Raw genomic sequence first — 18,931 nt, 5'->3', positions numbered from 1 at the left:
CTAGGCTGGAGTGCAGTGGTGTGATCACAATTCATTGCAGCCTCCATCTTCTAGGTTGAAGATGATCTTCCCACCTCAGCCTCCGAAGTAGCTGAACGGGGGACTACAGGTGCAGGCCGCCCTGCTCTACCTTTTTTTTTTTTTTTTTTTTTTTTTTTTTTTTTTTGAGACAAGGTCTCTGTCTGTCACCCAGGCCAATTATGCAGTGGTGCAATCATGGCTCACTGCAGCCTCAACATCCAGGGCTCAAGCGATCCTCCAACATCAGCTTCCCAAATAGCTGGGACTACAGGCACACACCACCACATCTGGCTAATTTTTGTTTGGTTTTTGTTTTTCTTTTTGAGACAGGGTATCACTCAGTTGCCCAGGCTGGAGTTTATTTTTTCTGTAAAGTAGTGATTATACCTATGACCTTATACAGAGTTGTCATGAAGATTGGACTTCTTGGCATCTAGTTCAAAAGATCAAGTTTCAAATCCCAAGTCTTTACCAATTAATATGTATTGTATGTTTAGCGTCTGAGCCTAGAAACTAATTCAGCACCAAGATATTTCCCCAAATTGCCGTAAGAGGTCAGTAGGCAAGATAAGTATCATCTGTTTTACAGTCAAGGGTGGAAGTAAGAAGTTACCTGACTTGCCTGAAGCCACGGAGACATAAGTGAAGCAAAGACTGGACCAAAGTATATGTGTAGTGAATGAACTGAATGTCTGAATTCATGCCAATAAAATGTATAACAATTTTTATTATCAATGATTATATACTTCAAAATCAAGGTATTGTTTGACAACACAAAGATGACATGCAAAAGTACTTTTTGGTGGTCAGTGCCATTAATAGACTTAATAGACTACAATCAGAAAGTTTTTTCTTTTTTTTTTGAGATAGAGTTTTGCTCTGTCACCCAGGCTGGAGTGCAATTGTGCGATCTTGGCTCAGTGCAACCTCTGCCTCTGGGGTTCAAGCGATTCTCCTGCCTCAGCCACCGGAGTAGCTGGGATTATAGGCATGCAACACCACACCTGGCTAATTTTTGTACTTTTAGTAGAGACGGGGTTTCACCAGGTTGCCCAGGCTGGTCTCAAACTCCTGAGATCAAGCAATCTGCCCCCCCTTGGCCTCCCAAAGTGCTGGGATTACAGGGGTGAGTAATTTTTGTATTTTTTTGTAGAGGTGGGGTTTTGCCATGTTGCCCAGGCTGGTCTCAAACTCCTGGGCTCAAGTGATCCTCCTGCCTCGGCCTTCTAAAGTGCCAGGATTACAGAAGTGAGCCACCAGGCCCTCCGTTTGCTTTTAAAATCAGAGGTAGATGTTGAAATTTATCTCATGCCATTTTGAGTCTATGGCCACATGATCTTAGAGCTTTTTTTTCCCTTCTTCTGTCCTATAATTTTATTAATAGGTGTTCTATTTCTAGAATAAGCTCTAAGATGAACAATGAACATTTTTCTTGTTATTCATGTAGTTTCTCATTCGATCCCTGAAACCTAAGATTATAGTAATCTTATAATTATTGTTTTATCTTCATCTTACAGAGAACACTGACATTTTGTTAATTTGCAGAAGCTCACCTAGGTAGCCCATGTAATGGTATATTTTTCCTTTAACATACTGTTTTTTTTAATTTTTAATTAATTTATTTTTTTGAGGCGGAGTCTCACTCTGTCGCCTGGGCTGGAGTGCAGTGGTGCAATTTAGTGGCACAATCTCGGCTCACTGCAACCTTCGACTCCCAGGTTCCAGCAATTTTTCTGCCTCAGCCTCCCAAGTAGCTGGGACTACAGGCCGTGCCACCACACCCTGCTAATTTTTGTATTTTTAGTAGAGCCAGGGTTTTACCATGTTGGACAGGCTGGTCTTGAACTCCTGACTTCAGGTGATCCAACCACCTCGGCCTCCCAAAGTGCTAGGGTTACAGGTGTGAGCCACTGCGCCTGGCCTAATATGTGGTTGAATCCGATTTTATTACGTTTTATTCAGCATTTTTGCATTTATATTTATAAATTAGATCGTGCCCTGTTTTTTCAGTTTTATTTTTCTTTTTTGTTGCTCTCTTTGCCAGGTTTTGGTATCAGAATTGTGTTTGCTTCCAAAACGAGTTGAGAAAGAGTTGGTGATTTGCTTTCATTATTCCAAAATTTTAATAAATTATAACACCCAATTCCAATTCCAAGTGCATCTGATTACTCTAATGGATTCCTGTGGCTTCTGGGTCTCTATGATGAAGTCCTCCCTGGCATAGGCTCGTATATGGGAGCTTGTAGGATGTCTGCAAGTATCAGCTCACAGTGCGGCCACTGATGGCTTGGAGGACCCTCACGGTGCCTTAAAACTTTTGCCTAGACAAGTGTCACGGGAGCCTCTCGCAATACATGTCTCCCTTTTCTTTTTTTGGAGACAGTCTCGTACTGTCGCCAGGGCTGGTGTGCAGTGGCGCGATCTCGGCTCGCTGCAACCTCCGCCTCCCGGGTTCAAGCGATTCTCCTACCTCAGCCTCCCGAGTAGCTGGGACTACAGGCACGCGCCACCACGCCTGGCTAATTTTTTTGTATTTTCAGTAGAGACGGGGTTTCATCATGTTGGCCAGGATGGTCTCCATCTCCTGACCTCGTGATCCGCCTGCCTTGGCCTCCCAAAGCGTTGGGATTACAGGCGTGAGCCACGGCGCCCGGCCTCCCTTTTCCTTTAAGTAGTATTAAAAAAAAAAAGAAAAAAAAAAAGTCCTGAAGGATGGTTTCGGTCTCCTTCAAGGTAGACCATACCCTTGTAACTAAGCTTAAAAAATTAAAATCTAATTTTCCCTCCCTCTCCAAAGCAGCAAGGGGAAATTGGATCCACGGCCACGTAGGAGTCCCTCACCGCACCAAACCCGGTGTCTCCAGGGACGGGCGGAGACCAGCGGGTGGGCATGGGCAGTACGCGCTTTTCTCTTCCGACTTTGGGCCAAAGCCTTGTCCGGAGATCACAGTGTCTCGCTCGGGGACACGCCCTCTCTAGGCCCAGACTTGGTCCCCACTGGAGTTCCCAGCCCCCCTCCCCGCTGCGGCACGCACATTCCCAATGCCGGGCGGGGCAGGGCGCAGCAGGCCCGCCCTCGGCGCGCGGCCAGGCTGGGCTCCTCCCCTGGAGCTGCGGCCGGGAGGGCTGGCGGCCGGGGAGTGGGGGTGGCGACTGCAGCCCGGGTAGGGCCAGGAGACCGGTCCACGTTTGCAAACGCAGCCACATGCCCAGGCCGACCCGTGCCGCCCGAGCGCCGCGCTGCGTCCGCGCCACTCTTCTCGCTGCCCCGATGGCGTTCCGGGGCTGGAGGCCCCCGCCGCCACCGCTGCTCCTGCTGCTGCTCTGGGTGACCGGGCAGGCAGCGCCCGTGGCGGGCCTGGGCTCCGACGCGGAGCTGCAGATCGAGCGGCGCTTCGTGCCCGACGAGTGCCCGCGCACCGTGCGCAGCGGCGACTTCGTGCGCTACCACTACGTGGGGATGTTCCCCGACGGCCAGAAGTTCGACTCCAGGTACCGCGCCCTTGGCGCCCGGCGCGGCCTCAGCGGATGCGCGTCCCTCTCTCTGGACAGGCCCTTCCCTCCTGCCGAACCTCCCCTAGCCCCGGTGCAGCCGCGCTCCTCCCTTCTTCCGCTGCCCAGATCTTCTCGGACCCCAGACCCTCCGCCGCGGGTGAGCCTCCCGGCCCTCACGTGCCCTAGGCTGCCGGCCGGGGACTGGACCCTTGGAGGACCTTGAGCAGCGGGGTTGGGGCAGACCACGTCCTCCCTTTCCTCCCAGCGCATGGACACACGCAAAATCAGTGTAAAACAATCAGTGTAAGTGGGGGCCACGTTGCACAACTGATGTTCGTGCCTGCCTCTCTTCTCCCTTTCCTGTTCCTTCCCTCCGCTCCCTTGGGAATGTAGTCAGATGGTGCTTCTCACACAGAACAATGATGAAGAGGCTAGCAGCCCCAAACATACAGTGAGCTGTTAACAATGTGTGGGTGTAGTTCTAAGTACTTTCCATATTGTAGTGAACTCATTTAATTGTACAGCAGTCTTGTGAGGTAGGTACTATCACTACCCTCATTTTATCAGTAAGGTAACAAGCAACTGCGGCTAAGAAACGTGTTTAAACAATGGAGTCAGATTGTTTAATCCAACTCCAGAGTCTGTGCGCGCAACTACCACTGCCCTTCCTTTCCTGCCATACAAAAACCTCTCTTGGGGCTGGGCGTGGTGGCTCACGCCTGTAGTCCCAGCACTTTGAGAGGCTGAGGCGGGAGGATCGCTTGAGCCCAGGAGTTTGGGGCTGCTGTGAGCTATGATCGTGCCACTGCACTGCAGCCTGGGAGACAGAGAGAGATCCCATCACAAAACAAAACACAACACAACACCTCTCGTGCGCAGGAGGTAGTCCAGGACCGTCACTCTGCTTTACACCAGGCCCTATATCAGGCCCAGAACTCCTTCTCTCAGCTCTGCCTCAGGATCACAGCACCGCTCTCCAGTTTCCCTCCAGTTTAGGTTCGGGGTTAACAGGCCTCTCTTCGTCCAGCACCAGGCTACTCCTCGCCAAGGATTTTGTTACAAACCCTGGTCTGTGCCAGCACTTCCCTTCGCGAATCACTAGATCAGGCAGAGAGAGCTATTTGTTGAGCCGCTGCTATGTGCCCCAAGGCCTAGGGTCATTATGAATATTTTGTAGACTCTTGACTTTTTTGAAGTTCCAGACAATGAATATACAAAAGCTGTTCAGCATAGTATATGGCACTAGCAAGCGCTTAGAAATGGTCATTCTTACTACTATTTTAGTTACTTTAAAAAAAAAAAACAACAGGCCGGGCGCGGTGGCTCACGCCTGTAATCCCAGCACTTTGGGAGGCCGAGGCGGGCGGATCACGAGGTCAGGAGATCGAGACCATCCTGGCTAACACGGTGAAACCCCGTCTCTACTAAAAATACAAAAAATTAGCCGGGCGAGGTGGCGGGCGCCTGTAGTCCCAGCTACGCGGGAGGTTGAGACAGGAGAATGGCCTGAACCTGGGAGGCGGAGCCTGCAGTGAGCCGAGATCGTGCCACTGCACTTCAACCTGGGTGACAGGGAGACTCCGTCTCAAAAAACAAAACAAAACCAAAAAAAAAAAAAAAACAAACAAAAACGAAACAAAAAAAACAGCTTTATTGAGATATAATGCCATACAATTTGCCCATTTGGTATGTACAATTCAGTGTTTTTTAGTATATTCACAGAGTAGTGCAAACATCACAACTAGCTATTTCCAGAACATTTTCATCCCCCCCAAAAAGGAAACGCTGGACCCATTATCAGTCACTCCCCAACCCCAGTTAGACTGCCCTCCAGTCCCTTTCAGCCACGAATCCACTTTATGTCTCTATGGATTTGCCTCTTCTGGACATTTTGTATAAATGGAATCATAATTTGAGGTGCTTTGTATAATTGGCTTCTTTCATGGTTCATTTATGGTGTAAGGTATATCAGTACTTCATTCCTTTTTGTGGCTGTATATGTAATATTCCATTGTGTCCATTCATCAGTTGATGGACATTTGGATTGCTTATACTTTTTGGCTATCATGAATGATGTTATGAACGTTCATGTGCAAGGTTTTCTGTGGATGTACCTTTTCCTTTTTTTGGATATATACCTAGGAGTTGGAATTGCTGCGTCCTATGGCACCTATGTTATAAACGTTTTGAAGAATAGCCAACCTGTTTCCCCACAATGGCTGCACCATTTTACATTCCCACCAGCAGTGTATGAAGGTTCATAGTTCTCCACGGTCTCAACAACACTTGTACTTGTCTTTTTTTTTTTTTTTTTTTTTGAGACGGAATTTTGCTCTTGTCACCCAGGCTGGAGTGCAATGGTGCGATCACAGCTCACTGCAACCTCCCTGCCTCCCGGGTTCAAGCAATTCTCTTACCTCAGCCTCCTGAGTAGCTGGGATTATAGGTGCCTGCCACCACGCCTGGCTAATTTTTGTATTTTTAGTAGAGACGAGGTTTCACCATGTTGGCCAGGCTGGTCTCAAACTCCTGACCTCAGGTGATCTGCCCACCTCGGCCTCCCAAAGTGCTGGGATTACAGGTGTGCGCCACCACGCCTGGCCTGTGTCTTTGATTATAACCATTTAGTGGGTGTGAAATGATATCTCATTGTGGTTTTGATCTGCATTTCTCTAATGGCTAACGATGTTGAGCATCATGTGCGTATTGACCATTTGTGTATCTTCTTTCATGTGCTTCTTTCATAGGGAAGAATTTCTTGCTTGAGCCGATGGTAATTAATTCCAGTAGAACAAGTTGTCCTACTATCTAGAACATCTCTAGGGCTGGCAGCCACTGTGAGGCACTGTAGGGCAGTTGAAAGAGCATGGAGGATCTACCATCCCTTCATCAAACATTTTTCAGCGTCTATCCCTCAAGACAGAGACTAGTCCTAGTCTAGTATGCTTCTTCCCCATCCCTACCACTTACAGCCTAGGCTATTACAACATAGTGTGATAAGTACAGTAAGACAGTAGCACACACTCTGTCTCTCATAGAGTTCACACACAGTTCTTACCATGTGCCTTCACATATGTTAACTCATTTAATCTTAGAATAATTTGTTTAACTTCACAAGACAGTGAGGTAGGTACCTCATTACAAATGAAGAAACTGAGGCTCAGAAAGTTCAAATGATTTGCCCAAGGAACATAACTACTAAGTGGTTGAGTGGAGATTTGAACCCAGGTAGTTCATGGCCACAATCTATGGTCTGTAGTCCACCCATGTATATGATAGAAGAAAGGTAAGTAGCTATGAAAACACAGAGAAGGTTTAACTATATGTTTTTGTGTCTGTGTGTGGGGGAGGTTAGGATGGAATCCTGGGATGGCAGGGATAAGACCCAAGGATGATGAAAATTCACTGGGGAGGAGCTCAGGGGTGAGTCTGCAGACCCCAAGGTCCAGGCTTGTCTTTTGATAAATATTATTATGTGCCTACCACATACATTTTTGGGTATACAGAGTTCTAGATGCTCTAGCACAGCAGTGTTTAAACTACATATACTTCTGAATCACGTAGAGAGCTTGTTATACAGTTTCCGATTCAGTAGCTCTGGGATAGGGCCTAGGAATTTGCTTTTCTGACAAGTTCCCAGCTGATGCTACTGGTCTGAGGACCGCACTTTGACAACCATTGCTCTAAAACAGGGGTACTGAAATGGGATATCAATTTACAAAAATAAATAGTAAATAAATAAATAAAACAGGGGTCCCTAACCCCTGAGCCATGGACCTGTTGTGGTCTGTGGCCTGTTAGGAACCGGGCTGCACAGCCGGAGGTGAGCAGCAGGTGAGCAAGCAAAGCTTCATCTGTATTTACAGTGTCTCCGCGTTGCTCACATCACTGCTTGAGCTCGGCCTCCCGTCAGATCAGCAGGGGCATTAGATTCTCATAGGCACATGAACCCTATTGTGTACTGCACATGGGAGGGATCTAGGTTATGTGCTCCTTATGAGAATCTAATGCGTGATGATCTGTCACTGTCTCCCATCACCCCTAGATGGGACCACCTAGTTGCAGGAAAACAAGCTCAGGGCTCCCACTGATTCTACGTTATGGTGAGTTGTATAATTATTTCATTATATATTACGGTGTAATAATAATGGAAATAAAGTGCACAATAAATTTAATGTATCTGAATAATCCCAAAACCATCCCCCCACCCCGGTCACGGAAAAAGTGAATTCCTTTCATGAAACTGGTCCTTGGGGCCAAAAAGGTTGGGGACCACTGCTCTAAAAGAATCACAGACTCGGCCAGGCACCGTGGCTCATGCCTGTAATCCCAGCACTTTGGGAGGCCAAGGCGGGCAGATCACCTGAGGGAGTTGGAGACCAGCCTGACCAACATGGAGAAACCCCGTCTCTACTAAAAATACAAAAAATTAGCCGGGTGTGGTGGCGCATGCCTGTAATCCCAGCTACTCGGGAGGCTGAGGCAGGAGAATCGCTTGAACCTGGGAGGTGGAGGTTGCTGTGAGTCGAGATCGCGCCATTGCACTACAGCCTGGGCAACGAGAGCTAAACTCCGTCTCAAAAACTACCTAACTAAATAAAAGAATCATGAACTCAATAACAGGGGTCAACTTCATTTTGTATATTCATTCATTTATTCATTCTTTTTTTTTTTTTTTTGAGACAGCGTCTCACTTTGTTGCCCAGGCTGGTGTGCAGTGATGCAGTCTCACATCACTGCAGCCTCTGCTTCCTGGGTTCAAGCAATTCTTGTGCCTCAGCCCCCTGAGTAGCTGGGATTACAGGTGTGCAACACCACACCTGGCTAATTTTTGTATGTTTAGTTGAAATGGGGTTTCGCCACCTTGGCCAGGCTGGAATTCATTTATTCATCCAACAGGTATTTACTGAGTACCAACTCTTGCAGGTGCCAAGGATTAACAGTGAATAAAACAGAAATCTCTGCCCTCATGGAGCTTACATACTAGTGAGAGGACAGGCGTACTCTTAAGTTATATGGTAAAGTAGAAGTTGGTGAGGACTATGGAGAAAAAGCAGTAGGAGTGAGGGGTGGGAGGGTGGGGCGACAGGCCCAGAAAGGTGAGAGGACAGTGGCCACCCAGCTAATATAACTGACCTTCAGATTCTGGACTGGGGAGCTCTCATGCCTCACACAAAGCAGCCAGCATGCAGTGAGTGCCTTGTGAGTATTATGCACAGATACCTCTACCCGTTCCAGGGAGGGAAGGATTTCTTCTTGCTGAAGCCATATGAAAGGCTTTGAGGAGGAGCTGATGCTTGAGTTGGGCCTTGAGCATGGATGGGATTTCATTCCTTGAAGCGGGGAGTGTGTTTAAGAGAGTGGATGGGGTGGACCAGAGTCTGGGCCTGAGTAGTGCATGCTCAAGGAACAGTGAGAGGCTCCAATATTTGGGTCAGGAGGCAGGGGACCTGGCACTGGAAGGGTGTGGGAGAACCAGTCCTTGGGAGGCCTGGGTGGCTGAGCTAGGTGTTGTGGACTTTGGTATTTTTGTTTTTTCATCCCATGGATTCAAGTTGCCCTGAATATATGCTTCTGTCCAGAATCTTGTGAAGGGAAGGTTTTTGTTCAGAGGAGTAAGGGGATTGAGGTGCTCAGTGGACGGACTGATAGTGTAAGTAGAAATTCTAGAGATCAGCCTCATTGGGGCTTCATTTTACACAGGGATTCATCCAGCTTCTAACATTCCAGGTACTGGGATACAGCAGAGGATAAAGCTGACAAAAGTCCCTGCCCTCAAGTCAGGGTTGGGGTGAACACAAGCCCGTCCTGCAGACTTAAGCAGAAAGGAGTGGGAATTTATTGGAAGGATCTCCAATTCCTTGTGAGGGTCCAGAATCATGGACTGAGGTGACTTTCTGCCTCTCCCCAAGGGGTTGCAAATGGGGCTTCATTCTCTCCCACTAGAAAAAGAGTGCTCCAATAAGCTCCCCATGCTGCACACATGACCTCTGGGATCCAGCACCAACGCCGACAAACTGGACTTTCTCACTTCTAGGTTTCCAGGAAATAATCTGATGGGTCCTGCTTGGGGCAGGTGTCCACCCTATTGGGTGTTAAGTCACATGGTCCTAAGTGGGGGCCCAGGCTCACCCTTTCAGCAGGACTGGTCCTCAGGGAAGAGCCAGTGGGCTGGGCAGCAGCCAGGATGGAGTCAGGGGGGCCTGACAGGGGCAGTGGTGTCAGAGCGACTGGCCAGGTCAGGACATGCTAACTTAGGAGTTGTTTAGAGTGTGACTCCACATCGCAGCTCTTTTTATGGAGAAGGGGAGTGCTGAAACGGAGGCTGCTACTGTGCATTAGCCCTGTGCGTTTCTGCTAACTAGGGGAAGATCCTAGCTACTTCTCACTGCAGTCTCCTGAGGCCATTGGCAGCTGGCCAAGCACCCCTGGTGAAGACTTCTTAGCGGGGCCTTGAATTTTCATTTGTGGGTCATTGCCAGCAATTACACATTTATATTAACAATTTAATTTGGCTGTATGGTATTTTACTGGGCTAAGCCCTGTGAAAAATGGGAATCACCTATAGGGATCTGACATTTTAACTTGTGCAGTTGCTTAAAAACAAAAATCCATAACAGCAATGGATTTTGCTTTGCTTTGCAAAGTTTTTCATTTAATGATGTTTTAATGGGTCAAAGCCCATCCAAGCCAACAGCTCATGTTTCAGGGTCTGATTCTCTGAGGAGCTATGAATGGAGGCGTTCTCTCTCATTTCTTCTCTGTTCCCTCTTGCTCCCTCTCTCCTCCCTCACCTCCTCTAACCTTCCTCCTCTGCAGCGTTCTCACACTTTCCCGTCTGGGTAGTTTGCCGGTTCATTAACTGCTTTTCTTTTCTCCCTGGCATGTCTCATTAGCTACTAGTAGAGATGGCTGTTTGAGGGAAATAGTCTTAGGCAAAGGGTCCAGAAAGCCCAGAGTCCCCTTTGGGAGTGAATGTGTGCAGGGGGAGTTGGGAGGCAGAAAAGCCAAACTCTGCCTCCCTGCTTTCAAGTCTGCAGTAAGATCAGTCTCAGTGGTGAAACTCAGCCAGCAGAGGGGATGAGTCTCAGCTGGGAGCTAGGCGGCCAGTGGGGAGGTGAGTTTCAGTCCCATTCGTGAAGGGTGGTGGCAGGACCACAGTCCAAACGTCAAGCAGGTGCCCGTGAGTCAGCCATCTGAGTTGGCCCAAGTGAGACAGGACCAACTTTGAGGCCCCCAAAGGGTAGTTCCCGTGCCCAGTGGACTTGTTCTTCCTTACTTTGCCTCCCTTCTGTTATGGGTTCTCAAAATATGGCAGTCTTTTTTTTTATTTCTTTCTTTTTGAGACAGGGTCTCACTCTGTTTCCCAGGCTGGAGTGCAGTGGTGCTCACTGCAACCTCTGCCTCCTGGGTTCAAGCAATTCTCATGCCTCAGCCACCCGAGTAGCTAGGATCACAGGTGTGTGCTACCACACCTGGCTAATTTTTGTATTTTTGGTGGAGACAAGGTTTTGCCATGTTGCCCAGGCTGGTCTCGAACTCCTGAGCTCAAGTGATCCACCTGCCTGGGCCTCCCAAAGTGCTGGGATTACCACTTGAGCCACCATGCCCAGCCTGTCATTTGTCCTTTTAAAAGCTCGTTCTTATTGCAGATTTAAACCTACATTTAGAAGCCCCATTCTGCCTTAAGAATATAGCCATGGGGGCCAGGCACGGTGGCTCATGCCTGTGATCCCGGCACTTTGGGAGGCCGAGGTAGGTGGATCATGAGGTCAGGAGTTCAAGTCAGCCTGACCAACATGGTGAAACCCATCTCTACTAAAATTACAAAAATTAGCTGGGTGTGGTGGCATGCACCTGTAATCCCAGCTACTCAGGAGGCTGAGACAGGAGAATTGCTTGAACCAGGGAGGTGGAGGTTGCAGTGAACCGAGATTGCACCACTGCACTCCAGCCTGGGCGACAGAGCGAGATTCCATCTCAAAAAAAAAAAAAAAATATATATATATATATATATATATATGTATATAGCCATGGGGGGCTGGGCGCGGTGGCTCATGCTTCTAATCCCAGCACTTTGGGAGGCCAAGGCAGGTGGATCACCTGAGGTCAGGAGTTCAAGACCAGCCTGGCCAACATGGTGAAACCGAATCTTTACTAAAAATACAAAAATTAGCTGGGCGTGGTAGCGTGTGCCTGTAATCCCAGCTTCTAGGGAGGCTGAGGCAGGAGAATTGCTTGAACATGAGAGGCAGAGGTTGCAGTGAGCCAAGATCGTGCCACTGCACTCCAGCCTTGGTGACAGTGAGACGCCATCTCAAAAAAAAAAAAAAAGAATATAGCCATGAGGATAGTTATTTATCTCAAGTAATGTGTTGCCAATATAATGTGAGCTTTTGTGTAGGCAGTTTAGTGTGTTGACTATGATGTCTCTTGTCTTAGTGGTCCTTGGGTTAATAATTTTAAAGAGCATCATCAGAGGGTGCTACAGACAACTTTCCCATCACTCCCCTGGGGCAGTGATGGAAGGGGACAAAAACAAGCTGGTGGAGAGGAAAGGAGGGTGTTGGATGTGCTAGGTGGTTTCCATTTGCCTTTCTAGGTCCACCCTTCACCTGTTCCATTTGCTTCTTGCTCTGGGAGGCTGACATGTATGGACTACATGTGCATAGTATGGGTTGCATTAATGACCCTTTGTCTTCTGGCTTTGGTTGGATTCAGCCATTGGGACATTGTGATAAGCCATTCCTGCATCACTGGAAAGAAATACCCAAGGCTGGGTAATTTATAAGAAAAGAGGTTTAATTGGCTCAGAGTTCTGCAGGCTGTACAGGAAGCATTGCATGCTGTCGTCAGCTTCTGGTGAGGACCTCAGGAGATTTATAGTCATGGTGGAAGGGAAAAGGGGAGCAGACATCTCACATGGCAAGAGCAGGAGCAAGAGAGAGAGGGTGGGAGGTGCCACACACTTTTAAACAAGCAGATCTGTGAACTCATTCATCACCAAGGGGATGGTGCTAAGCCCTCCCACCAGGCCCTACCTCCAACACTGGGGATTACATTTCAACATGAGATTTGGCATGGACACAGATCCAAACCCTATCAGGCATCAGATGTTCAAAGCGAGGGAAGAGAGTGAGGTGAAGGTATGTATTCCTCTGGCTTCCTGTCTGTAGGGTCACCATGGATTGTGGCCCTAAACTAAAGGGCCCAGTTCCTGTCAGGTAGCCCCTAGCTGCCCTCTCTGTCTCTGTCATTCAAGCTCAGGTGTGACAGCAGCATTCCCTACCCAACCACAGAGGTACTATCCCTTGTGTTTTGCTGTGTTCTGTACACACCTTTGCACACACCCACTGTTATTACTTTAAAAAAACCATCAAATTTACCATTGTAACCACTTTGAACTGTATAATAGTGTTAGCTATATTCACACTGTTGGGCAATATATCTCTAGAATTTTTCCATCTTGCAAAATTGAAACTTTATGCCCACTGAACAACTTCTCTGCATTTTTCCCTCTTCCTTGTCCGCTGATAACAACATTCCACTTTCTGTTTCTATGAGTTTAACTACTTTGGATACCTCATATAATTCGTGGAATCATGCAGTATTTGTCTTTCTGTGACTGGCTTATTTCACTTTACGTAATGTCCTCAAGGTTCATCCATATTGTAGCATGTGATAGGATTTCCTTCCTTTTTAAGGCAGAATAATATTTCATTGTGTGTGTATACCACATATTTTTTATCCATTTATTTGTCTATGGACATTTAGATTGCTTCTAGCTTTTGGCTATTGTAAATCGTGCTGAGTTGAACATGTGTGTGCAAATATCTGAGTTGTTGTTGTTTTGTTTTTGTTTTACTTTAGACAGAGTGGTTTTTTTGTTTTGTTTTGTTTTTTGAGACAGAGTTTCGCTCTTAGTGCCTGGGCTGGAGTACAGTAGTGCGCAACCTCCGCCTCCCAGGTTCAAGTGATTCTCCTGCCTCAGCCTCCTGAGTAGCTGGGATTACAGGCACCCAGCACTATGCCCAGCTGATTTTTGTATTTTTAGTAGAGACAGGGTTTCTCCGTGTTGGTCAGGCTGGTTTCTAACTCCCGACCTCAGGTGATCCACCCGCCTCAGCCTCCCAAAGTGTTGGGATTACAGGCGTGAGCCACCGCGCCTGGCTTAGACAGAGTCTTTTGTTCTGTTGCCCAGGGTCGAGTGCAATGGCATGATCACAGCTTACTGCAGCCTTGACTTCCTGAGCTCAGGTGATCCTCTCACTTCAACCTCCCGAGTACCTGGGACTACAGTACCTGTGCACCACCACACATGGCTAATTTTTGTGTTTTTGTAAAGATGGTGTTTCACCAGGTTGCCTAGGCTGGTCTTGAACTCTTGGGCTCAAGCTTCAACCTTGGATTACAGGCATGAGCCACTGCGTCCGGCCTGATTCTGTTTTCAGTTCTTTTGGGTATACACCAAGAGATAGGATTGCTAGATCATACAGTACTTCTATTTTTAATTTTTTTGAGGAGCCTACAGACCATTTTCTAGAGCAAGTACATTTTGCATTCCCATCAAAGTGCACAAAGATTCCAATTTCTCCATATCCTCTCCATCACTTTTTATTTTCCAGTTTTTTGATAGTGGCCATTCTAACAAGTGTGTGTGAGGTAATATTGCATTGCGGTTTTCTTTTTCTTTCTTTCTTTTTTTTTTTTTGAGACAGAGTTTCACTTTTGTCACCCAGGCAGGAGTGCAATGGCGTGATCTTAGCTCACTGCAACCTCTGCCTCCTAGGTTCAAGCAATTCTCCTGCCTCAGTCCCCCGAGTAGCTGGGACTACAGGCATATGCCACCATGCCTGGCTAATTTTTATATTTTTAGTAGAGACAGGGTTTTACCTCAGCCCCCCCGAGTAGCTGGGATTACAGGCATATGCCACCATGCCTGGCTAATTTTTGTATTTTTAGTAGAGACAGGGTTTTGCCATGTTGGCCAGGCTGGTCTTGAACTCCTGACCTCAGGTGATCCGCCCACCTCAGCCTCCCAAAGTGCTGGGATTGCAGGCGTGAGCCACCATGCCTGGCCTGCATTGTGGTTTTTGATTTGCATTTCTCTGCTGTTTAGTGATGTGGAGCATCTTTTCATATGCTTGTTGGCCATTTGTATATCTTCTTTGGAGAAATATTCATTCAATCCCTTTGCTCATTTTAAAATTGGATTATTTTGTGGTCGTTGAGTTTTAGGAGTTCTTTATATATTCTAGATATTAATCCCTTATCATATATGAGGTTTGCAAACATTTTCTCCCATTTTTTAGGTTGCCTTTTTACTCTGTTGATTGTTTTCTTTGCTGTTCAGAGTTTTAAAGTTTGACAAAGCCCAAGGCTTATAGCATTGGAATCCACATTTACAAGATTTACAAATTAGAGTCTTATTTTCAAAGTTTTATTTTGGGAGCCATGTACTGACTGAGACCTAAATAATTCAATATGTTTTCCCTGAAACCTCTTTAGAAATTATGGGGAATGACAATGTAGGGGAATGAGTGAGTCTTTGTAGTAAGGGGTGGCATAGAGGCATTATAATAGAAAAATAAACAAGTAAATGTTGTATGGCACAAATGATGATAGTAAAGAATATATTTTTGTGACTCCTAGTGGTTTTAACTTTCTTTTTGATTTTGTGAATAACTCAAGGGTCCAAATATTATGAATCTACTACAGTATATATAACATTTTATTGCAGCTGAATTTCTTTCAAAAGTTGTTATTGGTTTCATGTTAGACCATTCTTGGCCTTCCTCCTTCATTACCCAACTATTTTATTTTACTCATGCAGGTTGATCTTACAGAAGCATGGGAAACCACATCTTCAAAATGTCTACATCTGGCTGCAGAGAATGAAGTTCTTCAACAGACATTAAACAATATAGAAGAAATAATGAAGACAATACAGAATATGAAAACAATGCAGAAGAAATATGAAAACAATACAGAAGAAATGTGTAACACTACAGAAGAACAATAGGCACTTAGCACAGGTAGTATTAAACCTCAAAAGTTATATGGAAAGAAATACGTTAGAACATGGTGAAGCTGAACAATATAAATGAGAGATGAAAGAAAGAGCAAGACAGGAGATTGTAGAAAAATTAAGTCAATCTCTTCTTGCAGGTTGTTGTATTTACCTGTAATGTGCTTTCATTCATTTCACTGCAAATTATATTTTGGATATAGACATTGTATGTGTTTTCCCTACTTTATAGCAATTTGTTTGGTAGATTTCTAGAAGGATGGTAGTAGCTGTTTCTTCCTTTAAATATTTTAGTTCCCATGATTATTATAACTAAGTTGATCCTCCATAATAATGATTCTTATTAGAGAATCCTTTGATTACTAAGACCAATTGGCATAAAACAAGATGAAGAGAGAAATAAAACGTTTGTGATTTACAAATTAAACCATATTCTTGGATTGTTCTTAAGTTATATTGTTCAAATTTTAAAATTTAAAATTGATTCTATTATGCTTTGGAGTATCACATTACATGAGTACTACCAGAAGAATGACTCAGTTTTTTTACAATTCAGATTAAGTTGTGAATTCAGTTGATACTCATGATAAATATATTAAATTTCAGCTTCTTTTTAAAAAATACCTAAAATCACTCTCTGAACCACTGACTGAAAACTAAATGAAACAAATACACAATAATTATTCAAGTGATAATTACTATTAAAACGTCTCTTTTAAATGCTCATTTTAGACATGAGCAGCATCTCAAGAAGAGTTAGAGCAGTTAAGAGAAGACAATATTACTTCACTAAAAAGTCAGATGAAACTCAGAATTAAAGAACTGGAAGCCAAACTCTCCAAAATGAAAACTTCACAAGCAGACTTTAATAACAGTGAATTGGTAAACTATAAGCAGCTCTATCTGGAGGAATTATAAATTAGAGGATCCAGCCAGGCGCTGTGGCTCACGCCTGTAGTCCCAGCACTTTGGGAGGCCGAGGCAGGTGGATCATGACGTTTGAGACCAGTCAGGCCAACGTAGTGAAACCCCGTCTCTACTAAAAATACAAAAAATTAGTGGGGCGTGGTGGCGGGCCCCTGTAATCCCAGCTACTTGGGGGGTTGAGGCAGGAGAACTGCTTGAAGCCGGGAGGCAGAGGTTGCTGTGAGCTGAGATCACGCCACTGCAGTCCAGCTTGGGCAACAGTGCCAGACTCCATCTCAAAAAAAAAAAAAAAAAAAAAAGTTAGAGGATCCCTGTCAGGTGAACTAAATAAGTAAATCAAGACACAGAATCACTGAAAATAAATTAAGCTCATTAATTTGCCTTCAAAACATAATTTTTAGTGAGACAGGTTTCTGAGATTCCTGGGAAGTCAAAGCTAACTAGATTCGACAATTTACAAAAGTGATGTTAGTAAATGAATTTACCTTTAAAATGTTAGTCCGGGACAGTTCGTGTGTCTCCCCTGTTTTGAAGTTTTATGTGGCATTTTTTCCTTCATATTCTCATGTAGTTAACCTGATCTATTAGGTTTTCAGCTAAGTATTTTTTGTCTTTATAATTTAGACAGTGATACTATCATAAAATTGTTAGTCATCATTCCCCTAAATAGAAATATCAACAAATGTAATTATTTTCTGGAAGATGACAAAGCAAGAGTCAAGTACCACTATTGTGGGCACATTCTGGCACTCAGTAAATTTACTTTCCTTGATTGTGATCTATCTTGGATATTATCATTAGAGGGTGCCTTGAGACAACAAATCCTGTATAGTTTTTCCACTCCACATAAAGGCATACTTCAACATTAGGTTGAAGGGAAGTATAATCCACAAAGTGGTGAAAAATAACACCTTGGTCAGCCTGAGGGGGTGTGTGGAAGACAGAAAGGGCAGGCCCCACCTCTGATGCCTGGGCCACAATGTTAGGCGCTAATTGCCTTTGGAGCTGCTTTAGTTGTCTTTGATCTCAGCTATCTCATTCTCCCCCGGGAGTTGTTGCTCTGTGATATGGTTTGGCTGTGTCCCCACCAAAATCTCTATAGTTCCTGTAATCCCCATATGTCATGGGAAGGACCCAGTGGGAGGTAACTGAATCATGAGAGTGGTTCCCCCAGCCCCAGCTGTTCTCCTGATAGTGAGTGAATTCCCCTGAGATCTGATGGTTTTGTAAGGGGCTTTTCCCACTTTGCTCGGCACTTCTCTCTCCTACTGCCCTGTGAATCAGTGCCTTCCACCATGACTGTTTAAGTTTCCTGAGGCCTCCCGAGCCATGCAGAACTGTGAGTCAATTAAACTTCTTTTCTTTATAAATTACCCAGTCTTGGGTATTTCTTCATACAGCATGAAAACGGAGTAATAAACTCTGAATAATTCCTCAGTGGCAAACACTTAATTTTCCCCAGACAATGGGTTAAATGTAAAAGGCTGGTGAAAATGATTTTTCAGGAATGTCTTTGAGGGATAGTTTTCTAAAATCTTTTCACTGGTTTACTAAATACAAGTATTTCTAGCTTTTTAAACTTTTTTTATTGTATATATTTAAGGAGTACAACATGATGTTTTGATATGTTTATATGCACAGTGAAATGGTTATTACAGTCAAGAAAATGAACATATTCATCACGTCACATAGTTACCCTTTAAATGCAAGTATTTTTAATGGCATCCCTAAGAATCTCATAAGTAGAGCCATTCCAGAAAGCAGGAAGTGTTACCTGTTAAGCCATACATTATTGAAAGCCTTTTCCCTCCCCTCCCTATTTTGACTTACTTGTTTGCTATAAATCCCCCTAGAAATACACGTACTTCTTCAGAACAATTTAAAAACTATAATTGCATACAGTAGGCATGCTCTAACACATTTTTGGAGTTAAAACATGACTTATGGTGTATTCCACTTACTCTTACGGCAACTTTTAAAATGCTGCAAGTCATTTAGGAAAAAAATGAAATACTAAGCATTTGTCTTTTACAATCTTCACAGAACTAACGACATGCTAGCAGACGTCAGCACCCTACTTCCTGTGGAGAAAAAGCAGACCAGATCTTTATTCACTCCTCATAATAGAAGGCCAGTCTTAGAATCACCGTGTGCCAGAAATCTTAATGATAGTTTAGGTCTCAACAAAAGCCATATTCCAAGAGAAAACTTAAGAATCTCTGCCTCAAGCTCACAACATAGAGAACTGTTTGTTGAAGGTCAGTTATATTATCTTTTATCCTTTGGCTTTCAAATTTCTGATATAATTCTTGCATTTTATTTGGACAGCTGTTTGTCTTATGCGTCGAAGGAGAGGTCATAATTATCTGTGTTAATAGAAAGAGGAAACAAATTTTTTTTTCTTTTTTTCTTTTTTTTGAGACGAAATCTTGCTCTGTCGCCTAGGCTGGAGTGCAGTGG

At 45.0% G+C, this 18,931-nt stretch overlaps 1 protein-coding gene across 2 annotated transcripts; it reads left to right on the top strand.

The window, feature by feature from the left end:
• The first annotated feature begins 1,474 nt into the window (after positions 1-1,474).
• On the top strand, positions 1,475-18,457 carry LOC117980967 (uncharacterized). Of its 2 annotated transcripts, none has more exons than XM_063605739.1 (2): positions 1,475-3,673; positions 15,350-18,457. In XM_063605739.1, the coding sequence occupies exons 1-2, from the start codon at positions 2,912-2,914 to the stop codon at positions 15,536-15,538; spliced, it is 951 nt and encodes a 316-aa protein (XP_063461809.1). In that variant the 5' UTR covers positions 1,475-2,911; the 3' UTR covers positions 15,539-18,457. The 2 variants fall into 2 exon arrangements, with proteins under 2 accessions (XP_063461809.1, XP_034820061.1); XM_034964170.3 differs by having other exon boundaries at positions 1,478-3,513; positions 15,350-15,490.
• Positions 18,458-18,931: the final 474 nt, after the last annotated feature.

Source organism: Pan paniscus, chromosome 6, assembly GCF_029289425.2.
Source record: "Pan paniscus chromosome 6, NHGRI_mPanPan1-v2.0_pri, whole genome shotgun sequence".
Classification (NCBI taxonomy): domain Eukaryota; kingdom Metazoa; phylum Chordata; class Mammalia; order Primates; family Hominidae; genus Pan; species Pan paniscus.
This window is presented reverse-complemented; position numbering and strand designations above follow the sequence as displayed.

Excerpts from the sequence above, each read along its gene's own strand:
- LOC117980967 (XM_063605739.1), top strand. The coding sequence starts at position 2,912 with ATGGGCAGTACGCGCTTTTCTCTTCCGACTTTGGGCCAAAGCCTTGTC. Across the intron at positions 3,674-15,349 it reads CCCCAGACCCTCCGCCGCGG|GTTGATCTTACAGAAGCATG; the intron begins GTGAGCCTCCCG and ends TTACTCATGCAG.